The sequence below is a fragment of the Eleutherodactylus coqui genome, chromosome 1 (assembly GCF_035609145.1).
Source record: "Eleutherodactylus coqui strain aEleCoq1 chromosome 1, aEleCoq1.hap1, whole genome shotgun sequence".
Classification (NCBI taxonomy): Eukaryota; Metazoa; Chordata; class Amphibia; order Anura; family Eleutherodactylidae; genus Eleutherodactylus; species Eleutherodactylus coqui.
Genome location: NC_089837.1, coordinates 76,398,901 through 76,419,280, shown reverse-complemented (window position 1 = coordinate 76,419,280; position 20,380 = coordinate 76,398,901). Strand labels below are relative to the sequence as shown.

General features: G+C 43.6%; 1 protein-coding gene across 1 annotated transcript in view; it reads right to left on the bottom strand.

The window, feature by feature from the left end:
* Positions 1 to 20,380, bottom strand: part of MBOAT2 (membrane bound O-acyltransferase domain containing 2) — a 204,213-nt gene that overhangs the window by 151,683 nt on the left and 32,150 nt on the right. The window contains exon 2 of the mRNA XM_066597492.1: positions 3,816 to 3,961. Within this exon, the coding sequence (XP_066453589.1) occupies positions 3,816 to 3,961 (146 nt within the window). The remainder of the gene's footprint in view (positions 1 to 3,815; positions 3,962 to 20,380) is intronic.

Genomic DNA, 20,380 nt, shown 5'->3' with positions numbered 1-20,380 from the left:
ATAGAATAATGTTATCATGTTTTTTTGCAGTTTGTGCGCCCCGTAGAAACAAGACGCTTTGAAAGATGGTGGAATGTCGTTTTTTATTTTTTTTTATTTTACTCAGCTTAGAATTTTTTTTTACGTTTTTCAGTACTTTATATGGTACAGTAAATGGCATCATTTAAAAATACAAGTCGTCCCGCAAAAAAATAACCCCTCATTCGGCGCATGTGCGGCTGTGCACCAGCCGGCGTATCCACAGAGCTTCCCCTATGGCAAAATAGTTTTTGTTTGCATTGCTCCCCAACAGAAAAAATTAAAGGGGTTGTTCCAGGGAAACCTATCATCAGGATAGGTCATCAATAGATGCTCAGCCGGGGTCCGTCGCTTGGAACCCCGACCGATCAGCTGAGCGGGCACAAGTTGTCAGTGCCGCAACAACACAGAGGTTGTAGCGAGAGCCTTAACGCCATCCTCCGTGTAGCGGCCGGCATTTACTAGCACCGGCCACTACATGGGAGGTCGGGCGGAGACTTCCGCAGCGTCAGCTCCGACCTCTGTGTATTTGTGCCGCTTACAGCATACGCCTGCTCAGCTGATGGGTCGGGGATCCTGGGGGGGGGCAACTATTGCTCACCTATCCTGATGATAGATCATCAATAGTATTTCCCTGGAAAACCCCTTTAATAGAAGTTATGCAATACATTGTATGTACCCCAAATTGGTTGTTACAAAAACTGGATCTCGTCTCGCAAAAATAAATTCAGCTTTATCGTCAAAAAATGTAAAAATGTAAAAAAAACCTCTTCCATACAATCCATCCTTTTACCAGAGAATACGTAATAGAACATGCAATGGAGCGTGTCTTTATTTTATAAAATGGGAGGCCTATAGAGCTACGGTAAGGAATTTCGGAAATTTGCTTAATGTAGTCAGATACAAATCCCAGCGGCATGTGGCTTGTAGAGCATGTGCGGATTTGTAGTTCCCAATCTCTGGCATACAAAGTTGGTCGTCCCCAAATACAAAAGGGGTCATTTATACCAGCGCTGCTGATGATTCCCAGCAATCAGGATGATGCTAGTATTGTAGACTATGTAGTCATATCTACAAACTGCCTTCCCAGAATACTTGGGTAATAGTCGTCCTCTATGTCTTTATAGTCTTCTTCATCTGCATGGTGGGAGAACATAGTTTTGCAGTTTCTATAGTTTAGAGGGGTTTTCCAGGCAATTTCTCTTGCTAACCTCTAGAGGGCTACTTTCAAGCGGGCGATCACGATTTTACCGTGAGAAAATCACGGCGAAATCACATCTTTGCCCGTGTGCTGTCTGATGTGCTGAGCATAACACATTGATGTGCTATTCTAGCCCGAAAATCAGACAAGTGGACATGTTGCGATTTTTCTTCTAAGGGCTTATACCCACGGCCGGGTTGGAGACCCTATACTCACCACTCCGGATCCGCCGCGAGTGTCTCGTCCAGTGAGTCGGCATGCATGGGCAGTGCAGCGCATAACGCACCGGCGCTGGGCGGTGACGCGGATTCTTGGGTACTTCTGCTGTGCTCCCAACAGAAGTATGGCGGGACAGGCGGCTTCCATTGACTGCAATGGAAGCCATCCGCACAATTTTGACAATAGACTAGAACATGCTGCGATTCTTCCCAGCCAGCAACCAATCACGATGGATTTCCACTAGTGGGCATGGGAGAATCGTTTACCCCAGCATGTCTATAAACCGACATTGCTGCAGCTTTTGTAGCTGCATTTACTGGAGCGATTAGCACCACTTTACGTTTCAGAATGATCTTTAGTGCAATCTTGCAATCGCTAGTGCAATCACAATTCTACTGTTGTCAGCAGCACGTTCCTGTTTACATGTGCTGCAGGCAAACTAACATATGCAGAAAATCACTCGAAAGTATCCGGTCCTTTAGGACTGAAACACTCTCGTCCTTAGGGGATTAATACAATCTCTTTCCCCTTCATTATTGTCAGCTGCACATTCCCTGTTTGCACAAGGAAATATGTTGCCGACATCAATGATGTTTTTCTGCTGCATACAAGATGCAATCAGCCGACAAACAAGTGTTTGATTGTCAACTGATTGCCTTACTATTTGTACAGGGCAGCTGTATGCTTATCTGACCGTGTAAAAGGGTCTTAGGTGATGGCATAGCAATAGATGTACCCTAATCCGTTCCAAGCTTTACACTGTAGATGATATAGCGGAGTGACCGCCTTGAGAAGGACGACCCTGTGCAGGAACCTAATCCTACCTCACCTTACCTCGTCCTAATTAAAAAGAGAAGGGGAAGAGGGGCAGAGTATAGAATAGTAAGGGTCATGGAAAAAAAGGATTCTGGATAGTTAACAAAAAACAAATATTTACTTCGTTCTAGGATTGGTACTCCCAACGACAAAAATATTGCATAAAAATAGATGTAGAATATACCTTAAAAGGGGTTATCCAGGCAGTGACTCCCACCCCATGCACTCCCAAACAGTGAAAATATAGCCAGGCATTATAGATGTAAAAAGTCTTATGGCTATAAGTAACTCACGTCTCTTCAAAAATTGCGTGAGACCTCTCCATGATGCTGAGTATGAGCCACAAAAATAGTTCAACATGCCCTCCTTCAGTCTCCTGTTGCAATCACCCCCACGCCCCAGATACAGGAGAGAATGGCACGTGCATTAGCCAAAATTTGGCGCATCGAGGAGAAAACATGCGCATGTGCAGGCAACAGCATTAGCATCGACTAAGGGGGCGGATGTCCAGTGCATCTGTGATGTGCATGCCAATCAAGGCTTGCTCCGCCAAACAATAGTCATGGCAATGAAGCGCCACATTATTCAAACAATGCATGTGTAGCCAGTATGTTCAAATCACGCATGCGCATCCAATGTCCATATGTTTTGACTCTACCACATTGCATAGAATATACGTTCGAGCCTTATGAAACCAAAGTGGGTTCCAAGTTGTAACTTACCATCTACCTCTACATAAAGACAAGGTGTACAGGATGGGTTAGATATGTTTGAAACAAATAATTGGACTAAGCAAAAAAATTGCCATCATTAGGGAGCCCTACCTCAAAAAGGACCGACAAACAGGTGCAAGATATAGAAGATTATTAATAAAGAAAGATATATATAGGTCAATCTCTTTGGTGGAGCAGAAGTGGACAGAAGAGAAGAAGAATCTACAAAAATGGTACAAATTAGATTGTCTCATTTAGTCCCCCAGGGTGGACAGTTTTCAGTCTGTACATCCATTGGGTGTATTTTTGCAGGATCCTCTTATCCCAGTCCCTCTTCTATCATCATACCAGACAACCTCAATCACTTGGAATTCCAGGGCTAGCGGGTTCTCTGGATCTTTTAGCCACATATGATTTGCAATCGTCCAATCCCTTTTAGCACGCCCTTCTGTGATTTTTGAACTCATTGTGTCTATGATTAGACTACATTTGTCCAAAAAGGCATCTATCCCTGGTAATTCTGTGAAACATATCACTAGGTGTGACTCATTTGCCATTTTTTACAACTAAACCTCATTCAACTGAATATACAGTGGCTGAGCCGCCGCGCTAGAACAGCGACGCGTGGTAAGTAGGGCTTGGCAGAGAATACAAAAACATGTCATTTATAGCGCTACACCCCTTTTTTAAAGGAATGTGGGGTGGGGGTCTCAGTAATCAATCTGTAAGTAATGGAATAGCAAACCCAAATCACCATTTACAGCACCAATATAACTGTGCCGCTGAGGAGAATGCAACTTGGTTAACATAACAATATATCTATGAAAAGACAAATGAAATCCACTTACCATCCAAAGCAAAAAAGTGCAAGGTACAGGCCCAGAAGGGTTGCAACTACATGTCTGATTAAAGAGCTAGTTTTGCTTGAATGAAGGTAGGTACGAAACCAGATAGCAGCAAGCAAGGCAAATAGTTGGCACGCTACAAAGTTCACCTGTGGAAGGAAAAGAAAATGATGATGAGTCTGTTAAACATCATTAGACCTCGAAAATGTCCAATTAGTCAAATATATTCAGATGAAACTAAATAATTCCCCGTTCATCATAGTACATTTCATGTGAAATTATTTTTACAGTATGCATAAGAGAAGAGTGAGCACGCTCGGATAAGTCAGTTACTAGAGCAAGCCTCGCTCTTCTCAAGTAACTGCATTCTTGACCGAGCATGCTCTCTCTCACCCACACTACCCCCCACCGTCCCCTGCTCACCCCCGCCCCCCCCCCCACCTTCCCCGAGCACACTCAGTCAAGAATGCAGTTACTCGAGAAGAGCGAGGCTCGCTCAAGTAACTGACTTATCTGAGTGTGCTCGCTCATCTCTAGTATGCATGCTTCCAACATGTTTTGGAAAAGAGAAAAATAAATTAATTGGCCATATTGGAGGCATACAAGTTATCCCTGCATTGTTCTTATAGAGAGTGAAGCCAAGTGACTGCGCTTTGTGCCATCTCCAGTGAACAGAAACGAATGGTCAGTAAAGTGTCCCTATGTTAAAACAGCCTCCTCCACCAGACACAAGAGCGTGACAAAAAATATGCATATATGACTCTGCTGACTCTGTCTCAGTCTACACAGTTAGGCCTTAGTCAGACGGGCGTTTTTTCGCGCGATTTGCGCATGCGTCCGGCGATTTTTTAAAACCATTGCTTTGCAATGGTATCGGACACATGAGCACTTTTTATGCACTCGTCCGATAAATTATAGAACAGAAATCGCAGATCACACCTATCTGTGATCTGCGATTCCTCTTCTCTTCTCTATATGCGTTCAATGGGGCCGGCGGCAGCAGCGCCGACCCCATTGAGAACACATAGAAGACAAATCATTCTCCTCTGCCACAGCTGTAACAGCTGTGGCAGAGAAGAACGATGTTTGCCCATTGAATTCAATGGAGCCGGCAATACAGCCGGCTCCATTGAAAGCAATGGGCTGCTAGCGATCGCGGGATGAATTGTCGGGAAGGGCTTAAATATATAAGCCCTTCCCTGCAATTCATCCAGAAATGTGTAAAAATAAAAAAAATATATATACTCACCTTGTCCCGGCAGACGGAGTTCAGCGCGGCCGGCCTGCAGTGGGTGTGAGTGAGAGCTGCCCCTGATTGGTCCCTGCGCTGAGCCAATCAGAGGCAGCTCTCACTCAGACCCATTCATGAATTCATGAATGGGTATGAGTGAGAGCTGCCTCTGATTGGCTCAGCGCTGAGCCAATCAGGGGCAGCTCTCACTCACACCCACTCACACCCACTGCAGAACGGCCGCATTTCTGGATGAATCGACACTAAAAAGGTGTGCCAAAAAATCGCGACCATTCGAACCAATGGTTTTCTATGGATTCCACAAAATATAGAACATAAGCACATTATTTCAACGCCCGAAATTTAATTCAACATCAAACAATAGGTCTTCTCCTATCTTTGGACTGATAACCACTGGAGTCTCCATAGATTCCTATGGAAGTCCATGGGAGTCGTCTGAAAAAGGAAGGGATCTTTTTTGACGCGCCCAAAAAAAAAAAAAAAAAATCGGACCACAAAATATAGAATAAAAGCGCGCTATTTCAACGCCCAAAATTTCTTTCAGTGTCTTCTTTCATAGGTCTTGTCCTATCTTTGGAGTACAAAATGCTGGAGGCTCCATAGACTCCTATGGGAGCTGTCCGAAAAAGGGAGTTAAACAGCGGCTAGCATTGCTAAACAATGACAGGTGCCTCTAGTTAAGGCATTTAAAGTAATTAAATTGTAGTTCTGATGACCGAAGGATTTCGGGGCTGTGGTATTATTTCACTGCAGCCAGTCATGTGAATGTATGAAAGAACGCTCACAGATCCCTATTCATGCAATTTGTGGCAGAGATGGTCGTGACTTTTTGGCGCGCCTAGCATAGCGTCGAAATAACACTCGTGTGAATGAGGCCTGAAGCTGACCAACGAGCAGCAGAAAACAAGAAATGTCTAACTTGTGTGCTTCAGTTGTAGCTGTCAAAACTGGAGTATTTCTAGAGTTTTAGCATACGTATAGCCCAGTACAAAAAAAATAATAAAAAGCTATATTACTAATAAAAACCTGATTTCGGTAATGTAATTGTCTGATGATACAATTGGTGTACAGCTGCATATGTTCTTTTGACAGATTCATTTGTCACAGAGTAAGTACAGGAATTTCTGTTCTTTGTTTCTTTCAGATGGAGCCAATTATATACTGTGCAAATGTATTCCTGTACCTTTATAGCATCCATTCTCATTAGAAGGCCACTTTCACATGACAGTACTCGGCTCAGTATTTTGTATTAGTATGTGTTAGCCAAAGCCAGGAGTGCTGATCACAATGCTGCCATATGAAAGTGGGCTAAAGGAACGTGAAGGTCAATGTAGACATTTTGTGGTTCTGTAAGGCATGTTCACTAGGGGTCTCCTTCCCAACAACTTTGCAATTCACTGCCTGTTGTTAGGCATTTGGCTTCTCTAGGAACTGGGACATGGGGACACATGAGTTGGTATTCAGGTGCTGCTTTGTAACTGCTTGGAGTAGGGCTATGCAAGGCAGCATGAGAAGTGTGGGAGAAAAAGTCCCGGCCAGTACAGAACTAGCAGAATGGCTGACTTAAGACCTGTGTCATCCATAAGGGTATTGCAAACAGCAAAACAGCAGAAAAATAGTAAAAGCTACATGGAAAACTAAATTGATAGAGCTCAAACTGGGTGCAAATAGCAGCAAAGCAGCAGCCAATGAAAATCTTGGTAGCTTATGGAAATTTTTGGAAAACCTTTTTGAGCATAAACTGCCACCACTGCGCTTTCAATCACATTTACTCCAGATAGATATATTTGACTGAAACAGAAGACCGCCCCACAGCCTGAAAACTACATTTGGTGGTGTCATGTATGCTAATTCATTTGTCTGGAGTCATGAAGGCAGGCAGGCAACCGGAGCCCTGAGTAATGGCGTCATCTTACTATGCACACCCTTTCTACTTGACAGCAAGTCGTAGGGAAATCAGGAACGGACATGCACACTTGGTTGAGGTGTCTATACATCGACCTAAATGGCACATTGCAGATGCACTGGAAGCCGAGTTAGGCATGGTATCATGCCGGGTGGCATCTGCAGCCACAAAGATTCAGTATTCCTAGGCAGGAACATCCGCCCCATTTGTACACCACAGGCATATGTGTTGGTGCTCCATAGGCATACTGAATAAGTGCAGTGCCATTGTTCCATCTCTCTTTTGCTTAATCAAATTTCCCAGAAGAGCATGCATGGTCTTATAAGTCTCCTCATACCTTCTAGGCGCCCTCGCGAAGGAGAAACTATATGCTTCTTGACTTGGGAGTATCAGACGCAATACCCTGCCTGACTTAAAACATGTGAAACGCGATACTGAGGTTGAAGTGTCTGCACCTCAACTCAATGCCCATGTCAATTCCCGACGGGGCAGAAGGCCGCACGGCCTGGGATTTCACCTCAACTTACATCAGCCGCAGTGGGAGGAAGCCACCAAGTAGAAGCGATGTGTATAATGACATAACACCATGACTTTAGGCTCTATGACTCAAGACAAGTCAAAAAGCAATAATAGTATCTCCTTAATCCAGTACCATAAGTGGGCACCATATGACGGCGAATGGAATCCCTTTGCATCCGTAACATGGAGCTATAGGGACTCCATGTGCTCCGCAGAGACTTCCGCAAAGCAGCTTGTGTTTTTGCAGATGTCTACTAAACAATCACATGGCAGGATATACAGACCCAAGCTGTTTTGACATTTCAGGAAACAATGTGACTGTACAGTGTCCCACACCCATGACATAACTTCATGAGACTTTCGTTTTGTTAGAAATCACAATTGATACGTGACAGACAAGTATGAGCTGCAATGACAAATGACCTGCAATTATCACAAGACAGCAAAACGCCGTACATGTGATCTTAAGATTTACTGGAAAACAACTAGAAATGTGCAACCACAAAGACATTCTTCTTTTGTTAAGAAGTTTCACTCTGTGAAGTTTCAAGTAATTATAAAAGGGAAGTCCCTTGAGGAGAAGTCCCTTCTTTTCCAAATGTCCTAGTAAGGCATATAAGTATAAAGCAGGGGGGTTGTCTGAGCAAGACTCTATGAGCCAGAATGGAGAGCCAATCTACAGACTTGGTCCATCCAAGCCATGGTTGACCGTTGCAGTCTACCTCATCCATAGCAGCTGACCACAGGCAGACCCACGGCAATCAGATGAGCTAATAATTATTTACAAAGATAATAATCACCTTTATTTATATAGCATATGCATATTACCGTGTTTCCTCGAAAATAAGACAGTGTCTTATATTAATTTTTGTTCAAAAAGGTTTAACTTTTTTACATGTATAGCTGCCTGGACACTATTTAAATGGACATTTTTAAGTAACTGTTAGCAGGGCTTAATTTTGGAGTAGGGCTTATATTTCAAGCATACTCAAAAAGCCGGAAAAATCATTTTGCATCCCCGAAAATTCTGGAAAATCATGCTATGTCTTATTTTCAGGGTATGTCTTATTTTCAGGGAGACAGGGTATGTAGCACTTTACATTACTTGGTATTGGGTTCTGTCCATATTTGGTCTACAATCCATAGTATGAAAGGAAATCCATGGAAAACATGCAAACTACATGTCATCCTTTAGACAGGTAACCAATAGTAAATCAGCAGGTTCGGTCATCCAGGACACCTGCTGATCAGCTGTTTACCAAAGCCAGCAAACTCGTGCTTTGAGCTGATTTCTGCAGGAAGCAGACATCTCCGTCCTTACTGTAGTGGCCAGGCTTTGTATTGCAGGTCAACCTCTCATTGTAATGAATGGGTGTAATACCAAGACTGGCCACTGCAGTGAGAACGGAGCTGCCTGCTGAAATAAGTTCAGTTTATGAGTGCACTGCCCGGCAAACTGCTGATCAGTGGGGATCCTGAGCAATGGACCACCACCAATCTACTATTGAGGACATGTCCTGAGGATAGGACATCAACAATTTACAACTGGACAACCCCTTTAATCCAACATATGCCCTGCAATTGCTGATGTATAGCAGTGAATCACTGAGGTTTCAGAATAAGGATCCTTGAACATAAGTGACTGCAAGATAACCCAATTAAGGAATGTCTTAAGTATGTAGCTGAGGTGCATTTCAAGACAAAATATGAATAACACTCCACATATTCAAGATTATGTAAAAGATAATTTTCACCTTTGAATCCCTTAAGGCTGAATTCTGAACCAGGTAGTGTTGCTACATGGAAACCATCAACAAGCAGGTAACAAACCTGCTTGTTGATGGTTTCCATGTAGCAATACTGACAAATCTGCGCTAACAACTGCACTAGTTATTTTCCTTTGCATAAATAACTTATGTGGCAGTGTTAATGAGAAGAGATCTGCGGGTGGTGAAGTTATTCTATGGTCTCCTTTTAAAATTTGGCCAGAGTTAAGCTTTGTAGGGGAACAGACCGCAACCTATAGCATAATTTCAGGGTGTATGACACACTGCCGTATCTGTTCTTTATACTTAACCCAAATAAAACGCATAAGCAGCTATACATCACATCCTCACCATGACTCCATCGACAAATTGCTAGTGTCAGACCTGGAAAACTCTCAAGCTTGGATGAATTTAGAGCAAACATGCCGCTAATGACAGAGACAAGACTATGGATTATTCATACTACAACAATGCTTAGTCGGCTCTTCTGCCTTGTAAACAATAACCCTTACAGCCTCTCGCATTCCATTCATTGCGGGCTGTAGGCTCAAACCAAAAACAGATGTTGATTACCTTCAGCATAGACTAGCAGTTGTGAAACTACACATTGCATCCTGCCTGTTACATCTATAACCATGTACTAACCAGGCTGAGCACTAAATTCTTATGTAAAGGACCCTTACCATGTGAAGGTCCTCGTCACCTACTGGGGCTTGACCTGAAGAGGGTTGTGCACACAAAGCATCCCAGAAATATTAATAAGCTAAACATATTTGCAGCAAGGAATAATCAAAACTTGCTCAATGTTGTGCAAATCTTAATTGCAGCTACTGAAATGTTTAGTGGAGGTGATTGCTGTTAAGGCTCATTTACACGCAAAGATAATCGTTCAAAAGATAGCAGTTTATGCAAAACAATCGCTCAAAACCTAACAGACACTAATGTACATTAACAGCTTATCACCTTCATTTGCATGTACATGAGCCTCCGGGACCTGTATGCAGAGAACAGCAGGTCATCTGTTCTCTGCATTTAGCTCCATTGTTCTACTGTGAGGCTGCAAGCTGAATACAATTTAATCAGTGCTCCCGTGGAGAATACATCACCATAGACAGCAAACACAGCATGCGGACTGTGTTATCTTCTGTCTGATTGAACGATGCATTTTATGCTCACCTAAAAATCATTGGTCAGCCGGTTTTGCTGAACGATTATTTTTAGGTGAGCATAAAATCCAGTTAGTCTAAAAACATAGACTAACTGATGCAGAAATCCTGCCCTTATTTATGCTCACACTTGCGTAACAGGTTTCCATTTATCATGGAGACGACAACACATTGCCAGATCTGTTGTATGACAGATATCAACAGCGCCCATTGACTTACATGGAGGCCTATTGGGTTCATCTTGAAGGGTAAAATAGCATTACATATAGCTCTTTGCTTTCTGTCAAGTCTACTGAACCCATCGGTTTGGCTTTGGACTACCGGTATCTGCAGAGGCAGCAACTGAGGAATCCTGGTTTTCACCATTGAGCCCTCGAAGTGGGATATGGTCTCCAGGCCATTACAAGCACAGATAGTCTGACTGCTGAATCTATGCAGGGTCGAGACATTGTACCTGATGGTGTGCACTGGAGCATAGTAGTATTACTAGAGGAGGTCTGGGCAGGTGGCTTTGCCGCATGAACAGGGCTTTGCCATAATGGCTATAAATGACCAATTGCTTAGGCACCCTCTATGGGGAAACATGCATAATATGGGAAGAAGTGGCTGGAGATTGGTGGAGGACCTAATGGGAGCCATGCACTGACCCTTTAAGAGGAGGGAGCATATGTGCCCTATATGAAGACAAGGAGGAAGCTGAGGCCGTAGGAGAAGATGGGTACTGACCAGCAGTCTGCGGGGAATGGCGGTACTTGACCTTAGGTCCTATGACAGCGCACCATGACATCTTTCATTAAAACAAAAAGGTCTGACTATTGGATGAAAATTTTAAACGCGACCAACTTCTTTCCAGACGATGACACTATTATCAGTCAGCTACAATAATTGTTCCTTCTTAATTCCACCTAACGAACAAGCGTTTTAGTTGAAAACGGCCATTTTCATCAACTGTAGTTTGATGCCTACATACACCTTTACCTGAGACAATAGGTAAATGTCAGCACTGGTAGAATGTAACAGATTCCTTCTCTGCGGTGACTGACGGTAGTATTTCGAATGGTCTCACATGTCCTAATCCCAGCATTTATTTTTCCAAATCCTGAAATGAACTCTTGAAACGTGATGTATTCCTGGTATTTATCCTGCTTGACTTGTAGCTATTTTACTTCCAAATTTAGTCATTTGGCCTCATTGTAAAGTAAGAGTTATATCTACGTGATTTACGTCTTACTACTTTAACGGTTCCGTGACAAATTCCACCATAAATCTACATTTTATCGTTGGCCAAGACATCTTATTAGCGGTGCAGAGTGTTAAGGCAGCAGAAATGCAGTCCTAAACTCTCACTCATGACCTGAAGGTTGTGAGTTCAATCCCCGCGTGGTTCAGGTAGACGGCTCAAGGTTGACTCATCCTTCCATCGAAGTCGGTAAAATGAGTACCCAGCTTGGTGGGGTGTAATATGGTGCATTAGTAGAAACCATATGGCAGCACCATGAGTGATATGGAGCCTCAGAGGCTTCATGTGCACCTTATAGTCTCCTAGCACACAGCTCTGCTATGTGTATGAGGCCTTAAAACAAATTCTGAATACAGTGTAAACTGACACACTTTGGAAGAAAATTAGGTAAATGAATTACACATTTGCAGCAAAAAAGGCAGAAATACTCCAACTCATAGAGGCCTCCGGAGGCTCCACTTCTCAAAACGTGAATGATCTTGACCAATGGCTAGCAGGAATTGTAGTAAAAAACATTTGCTTTTATGAATTCTGCGCTATTGCACGCAGTAAAAAAGAAAAAAAAAACAGATAAGTCCTGCCTTTTTGCGGGAATCATGCTAGCCAAAACTAAACCATTGAAAACAATGGTTTCGTTTTGCCACGTTTTGCGGGCACGATTTTCATGCCCACAAAACATGACGAAATCAGTCATGTGTTTAATCCCTCAGTTAGGTTTATTTTTTTCTGCATTGAACTCTCTATACCTCCGTCTGTCATTGCCGTGGCATCACACAACATCCCACCTGCATACCTGTTACACTAATGTCACGTATGTTTAGACTTGCCAATGCAACCAAAGACAATTAATTCTAGAGCTAAGCGCAGAATTAGACCGAGTGAGGAAATAACGGGATATCGAAGGTGAAATGTAGGAGAGAAGAACGGACTTCGATAAAGAACTTTAGTAATGGCGACAAAGTACCGCCTGAACTGCCCGAGCCACTCAAGTGGAGCACCCACCCAAAAAAATGCGACCCTACTGCAAGTCCTAAGTCCAAGAGGAATTAGCAACTCAGATTGCTTGACGCCAAGCCATGGAGCACTAGAGAATACACACGGAATATAGAAAACTGAGCACTAGAAGTATAACTGACAGCCTTTCATCCAGAGACAATAAAAGGCTGACAGACCAGCCAACCTATCAGCGTTGGAACCCAAGAGCGAAGCTAATCCCTTGGCATCCAGCGCTAAATGCTACTACACATGCACCAACCGGTGCATCATGTGGTCCGGAGCCAACGGTATGACATCCCCCGGACTAGCACCAGTAATCAAGAAGTCATGGTGCTGTTGGCGCAGTGACAACTACCTCTTCCAAGCCAGAGCAACTGAACTAATAGCGGAGGGCAGATGCAGGGAAATTAAACTCCCTGCATCTGCAATTTGGCTGATAAGTCTGTTAAGTCAATGCTGTTAATGCAGTTACCCGAGATATAAGTGCAGGTTCAATAAAGGTGAACTACACTTACAATATGCAAGATATATAATAAGTATTTATTCCATGAGGTGTGTAGGTGATAGTCGTTCCGTAAATTTCTTGCGCATGTAAAAGCCTTTTATGTGTAGGTGCGTTGAAGGCTTGAATTATCAATATTAAGGTATGGAAATGTCACCCGAGATCACTTGGAACGGAGGTAGAGTACATTGATAACCATGGCAACCTTCGCAGCATTAAAACAAAAAGTCAATATGACAAACATCTCATCGCAGCGTGAGCCGCGCACAAAATCGTGTTCTAACAAAGTTTTCTTATTTTAACAACACAAAGCTAGATTTGACGAAAGGCGCCGGTGACATTTCACTAAGCGCAGCTGTCTACAGTACAAGTACAGTACAAGCTACACGCTCCATGTTGTGCGGTGAAATCTTGAGAATTCAGGTGAAATGCCTTTAATCTTTTAATCCCATTTACTGAATGATTCATCTGTTTATTTGCGGCTTCAGTTCTTCGCCGTTTTACCGGGAGATCGCAAAAAGATAATGTGTAGTGGATGTGAATATGCACAGCAGCACAGAGGATTGCATGAAACAGTGCTACATCCAGTCTAGTTATGTCGATGGGGAGACAACTGAATGGGAATTCTTCTCCGGCTGCGAATAAAGGCAATGGTGGTGAGAAGATTGAGGTCTAGGAGTCGGGTCGTATTCACGATAGCCAATAATGCGGCGCTGTCTACCACTGCTGTGACAGGTAATATAATTTATAGATTCCTAATTATGCATTGCATCAGATGAAAACGGTTGCAATTAGGTTTATTTGGAAAATTTACAAACTTTCAGCTGTTTGCAAAAAAGCAGTCAAATAAGAACTATTTAAATAGCAAAACACAACTAGTATAAGATGCGTTTTTTTTTTCCTAGCTCAACACAAAATGCCACTTTTAATGAATAAGAATAAGAATACACATCTGCAAATCAGGGCAAATCAGGTGTTGTCTCAAACACACCTGATGCAACTAATCAAGGGCTTCATGAATTGTATCAGGTGTGTTTGAGATAAAACACATCAAATACCTGGACTGTTTGGGGCTTTGTTGGTTGTGAGGTTTGATTATATGTAAAAAATAAGTCAAGAGAGTGGTCCAAAAATGGAGAAGAGAACATTGCCTTTCGCAATCAAGAAAAAGGATACAAAGGCATTGAATGTTCCTAGAGATAGAAGTATAGTTTGTAATGAGTTGAATCCCATGGAAAATCTTTGGTGGGATGTGAAGATGACCTCCCAATATATATAACTGAGCTAGTGTTACTTAGGTTAGTTATCCCCTTTCTATCTGTAACTCCCAGTCTCTTTTTCCTCAGATAGTCATGTAATCTCGATTCTAACTAGCTCAGTTGTACTTGGGGCTATGTGTTCCGTTATTAGTAAGTTTCTCAGTCTGTGTTATGCTGTTACATGCGCCTACCACAGAAACTGCCTAGAGGAGACACAGGCAGTTCTATCACACTTACTGATGACGATCAAACAGCTCCTGTCACACAGTTATACTAGAGGAGATCACAGTTCATCCTACTGACTGTATACTTATGATCTCTAGCTTATTTAGGTGAAGGTAATGATAATTAAGCTGTCAACCCTGCAGGCAGAAATGGTACAGCCTCTAACTAATGCTATGCTGATGCATCATGCGCTAGATGTGAAAGTGAAACCAAAAAAAATCTCACCGTCGAGGTGGTGCCTAATAAGTATCAGACAGGGGCTTCACTGCATGGAAGTGGCTGTAATACACAGAAAAGACCTACATAGTGTGATGGAACAGGGATGGAAAAATGTATTTTTTTCCTTAAAAAGTGGCATTTTGTGTTGAATTTAAAGAAACTACTTGTTATATAATTTGTGTTGAGCTATCTAAGGGTTCCTGCACACAGGCAGCTTTGATATGCGGAATCCGGGGCCGGCGACTGCCCACGGATTCCACAGCAAATACCGCCCATAGCCTCCTATGGAGACCCGCTGCTTCCTGCATACGAGCGGAAATTTCTGCTCGTGGCAGAAAAATCGCACCATGCTCCATTCGTGTGGTTTTCCGCACCAACGGCTTCTATTGAAGTCAATGGAAGCCGTCCGTCCCTCGGCCCTTCCGCCACAGAAAGGTCGCAAGATCCGAGTCATCGCCTAGCCATGGTGCGACATTATCTGTACTGCGCATGCTTCCGCAGTACAGATAAAGAAGAATCCGGACAGGTGAGCGGGGTCACTGGCTGGGCACAGGGTCAGACCCCGCTGCAGAATCCCACACGCCGGATCCGACCCCGTAGTGTGCAGGAGGCCTAAATTGTACTTGTGTTATTGTCGCTTCACAAATAGCTAGAAGTCTGTACATTTGGCAAATACACCTAATTTGCAAAGGGGGTTGAATAATTCTGAAACTGAAACAGGTCGATTCTTTTTTTTCTACCTCTATCAAAAAAGATGGATTATACATGGATGGCATCTGATTATTCTTTTTTTTTTTTTCTATCCCAAATATACTTTAATGGACAAGTCTCGTATGTAGATCAGGCCAGAATAATGCATGCAATAAAATTTTTTTCACCCAGTCCGTGCATGCGTGAAAAAACTAGACGTCGTATGTTGCCACATTGAGTAATCCATATGCTGTTCACATGGATGGAAAAAAAACCTGCTAGTGAACTGGGGGTCTTGGTGTATAGTCCAGGAATTCTGAATTGAACCAGGAGGATCAGGCTGAGTAGGACTATATATGCCTTCTGGATAGGGAATGGTTTGCACTGTGCCACAGCGCATAGAATCAAGGATGAATGCTAGGAAAGCTCTTTAGTCGTCTGATGCCCAAATAAATTGGCGTATGTCGAGTCCGCAGGATGCTGGGGACGGGGTTACGACGGCTCTCTGCATTTTCATTCCTTTGTATTTCTCACAAATTCAAATCAGGAGCCTGATAACGTATTAGATCTCCTGCACAAATCTAGTCTGTCATAGCAAAATAATCTCCTCAGTGAAAGTAAAACGTGACGCCTGACCTCCTCGCCTTCTCTCTAGGGTTTTATTGAGCTTCCAGGATTAGTAATGAGCTTTGAGGAATAACATAGTGAAAAACCCAACTGCAATTCGCAGGAAGGCCAACAGTCCATTTTAATTTCAATTTACGCTTCAAAAAAAAAACTGGCTTTGGAGAGACTACATTATCTTATAAAGAGAAGTGGGTGGTCCCGAGAGGAGCCTGCAATAATCATCAACACCTATAGAAACATAGTGCACTGTGAATTAATGATATGGGTGGGAGGGTGGGATAGCTGTAGGAACCAATACCAGCAATCGTCTGGGACTGTTGGCAAGTAAGAAGGGTTCTGGGCTCAAGGTGTGACTTAAAGAGTGCCAGCTCTTTCATCTTCAGAGCGCTTCTGCACCAGTGGCCATTTTTGGCTCCTTCTGGCAGCTGAACACAGCCCCATATAACCCCATATAGCGATTGCTTGTACAGCGCTATATGGGACCGTCTTCAGCTGCGAGAAGGAGCTGCGAACAGTCAACGGAGCAAAAGCGCTCTGAAGGTGAAAGTGGTGGCACTCTTTATAGCTCTTGGGCCCCCATTTACACTGTGCTATTTATAATACTGCTGTCTTAGTCGGGACCCCAAACCCATTACATAAATACAGCACCAGAACTAATCTTAATACATAAATACTAGGCAAACCATGCTTAGAACATTAAAACAGCACCAGAACCAAGCTTATAACTGAAATTCAGCCCCAGAACCAACCTCAATACATAAATAAAGCACCAGAACTAATCTAAGAACATAAATACAGTACAAACAAAGCTCAAAACACTGAAACAGCACTAGATCCAATTTTATAACATAAATACAGCCCCAGAATCAAGCGCATTACAAAAATACAGCACCAGAACCAATCTCAGTATGTAAATACAGCACAGACAAAGCACATAACATAAACACAACATGAGCCAAGCTCATAACATAGATACAGGCCCAGAACTAATCCTAGTACATAAATACAATACAAACCAAGCTCAAAACCCTGAAACAGCACAAGAACCAATCTCATAACATAAATACAGCCGCAGAATCAAGCTCATTACATAAATACAGTGGCAGAATGAATCTCAGTAGATAAATACAGCACGAACCAAGCTCATAACATAAATACTGTAGCAGATCCAAGCTTATAACATAAATACAGCCCCAGACAGACCCATACAGACAGCTCATTACTAGAGATGAGCGAACCTACTCGTTTCGAGTAATTACTCGATTGAGCACCGCGATTTTCGAGTACTTCCGTACTCGGGTGAAAAGATCCGGGGGGCGGGGGGAGGCGTGGCGGAGCGGGGGGTAGCAGCGGGGAACAGGGGGGAGCCCTCTCTCTCTCCCTCTCCCCCCCCACTCTCCGCTGCAACCCCCCACTCACCCACGGCGCCCCCCGAATCTTTTCGCCAGAGTACGGAAGTACTCGAAAATCGCGGCGCTCGAGCGAAAAAGGGGTGTGGCCGAGTAGGTTCTCTCATCTCTACTCATTACATAAATACAGCAGCAGAACCAAGCTTATAATATAAATACAGCCCCAGAATCAAGCGCATAACATAAAACAGCACAGAACCAAGTCATTATATAAATATAGCACCAAAACTAATCTCAGTACATAAATACAGCACAAACCAAGCTCATTACATAAATACAGCACCAGAACCAAGCTCAGTAAAAAATACAGCCCCAAACTAATCTTATAACATAAATGCAGCAACACAAACAAGCTTACAACACAAATACAGCTACAGAACCAAGTCATTATATAAATACAGCACCAGAACTGATCTCAGACTAATCTCAGTACATAAATACAGCACAAACCAAACTCATAATGTAGTGGCCCAGAACACCATCCTGGTCCCCTCCATAAATGTCATACATGTTTTGTCCTATGTAGATACACTGTGCAAAGCTTGTCCTGCCATATCCAGTGTGTGTTTTGCACAGCTGCGGCGCTTGAAAGGTTAACAGTAATAAAATCATTGCCTGCATGTAGATGTATCAGTTTGTCTTGTCATGTAGTATGAGAGAAGGTATAGATAGGAATGATTGAGAGCGAGAAAGGAGTCCATCTTCAGGAGGAGAGAGTGCTAACACAGAGCTACATGGAAGCACCTTCGGCTTCCATGTAGGTGAAGATGGAGGCAGAGGAGCGATATCCCATAGCGTTTGGAGTGTGGATGTGAAGGAGTGAGTCCCACCATTAGAGAGCCCTACCAAAAGTCGTAAACAGTTCACACTACAGGCCTTTCTGGTGCGGCTGTCCATAATTAGGATCACCACACAGAGGCACTTTTTTGTGATACCCACGTGTCTGCCGTATTGGCTAAGCCTTCTTTAATTGTCTGCCAGAGAGTCTGCGGGAGTGCTCTCAATCCAAAACTGGTGACATACAGATAATGTGGTCTGTAGGACCATATTCATCCTGTGTATCCTCCCTACCTCTGAGCTATAGCCTGCTGGCGTTTACAGTTAATTGTACCTGCATTACCTGTTGTAAGATGTTTATTATCTAAGTACAAGTTATACCGGGCCCTAACCGTTCCTGGTGACCCGAAGTACTATACACAAGTCTCTGTGTTCATTTCTCCGCCGCATAGCATACCGGTATGTGGAAACGCTGGCGTCACGAGTGATAAGTACTACTACTCCCCCCCATCCCGTTTATTGGCATTCCCTATCCTAGGGATGTCTAAGCTGGGCTGCGATCCTACTCTGGCCTTGGCTGCGGGTCATCCCTCCGGGACCAGAGCCTGGTAAGGGCCACCATGATGAGACAGCACTTATCCCTCCCAGCTCTTACGTTAGCCAGGTGCCCAGGGTCACCCCTCTGGGGTGTTGCAATAACATAAATACAGCACCAGAATTAAGCTCCAACACAAATAGGGCCAAATTGTATTTCAATTGCTCACGTTTTAAGAAATTATTTTTTGCTTTCAGTGAAAACTCTGGTTTACAGGATGCAGAACCCTTTATATACCAAGTCCTGCTCTTAGGTCTAAAAGTAGTTCTAATTGTCTAGACAATGCTCTGCGAGCTACACTACAAACATAAGCAGCAACTACGCAAATCACTTTGACAGTTTCTACCATGTATCCTTCTGGAGTCCAGGCTGATGCCTAGGCTGGGTTTACACAGGGCGGTTTTGCCGCGGCAGATCCGCCCGCGGCAAAACCGCCCGCGGCCGCTAATCTCGGGATTAGCCAGCCATGTGGACAAGATTTCTCAGAAACCTCGTCCACACGGGACGGCTAATCCGCTGCGGTAAATCCGGCTGAAACCGTGGCTGCAGCCGCCGCAGCCGCGGTTTCATAAGATGCAGCATGTCTATTTACTTTTTTTTTTTTGTTTATTTACGTCGCGGCCGCGCTCTCCTCTATGGGAGCGCCATCCGCAACGGAAAAGCATGCGGCCGAGCCGCTTCAAAGCCGCCCCGGCTTAAACCGCGGCGGTTATCTTGCGTTTTTTGCTGCGGCCAAACCGCGCGATTTCCGACGGGAATCCGCCCTGTGTGAACCCTGCCTTACTGTCTCCACTGAATACAATTGTATCAACTTCTTAGATCTCATTCATATTGCGCTCTGGTATCCTTCAGGGGTTACAGCTCAGGGCTCCAACTGGATGGCTGCAAGCAGACAGAACCCTGAATGGCTCTGTTGACTGCTATTAGTAAAACGGAGACCAAAACGGCTCCGTCTTTGCAGGTTTCCGTTTTATTCCAACATTCTTGGCAGATGGAATATAACAGTCGACTACACTATTCTGCTCGGCCAAAATGTCGGAATCGGAAAAACCCTGTTAAAACGGAGACCGGAGCTTGCATCTTAGGTCTCCGTTTTAATAATAGAGCTACCCAATGGAGCTGCCCAGGGTTCTATATGCAAACAAGAATGTTCTCATTCACTGACCGCAAACAAATATTGCGCAGTTAAATGCACAAAGTATATTCCAAAAATTGGACACTTTCCATTTCCATGGTGATTAAAGGGTTATTTTCATCCCAAAAATTGCTAAGCAGGGAAAAGCTTTGAAGAAGCCACAGTACTAGTGATACCGCTGTCTTCCTATGCAGCGGTATATTTACTACTGTTGTCTTCCTATGCGGCTGAGGATCCTCGGGTCTCCTTAGGCACCAGGACCCCTCTGCCTCCCCTTACAGCTAT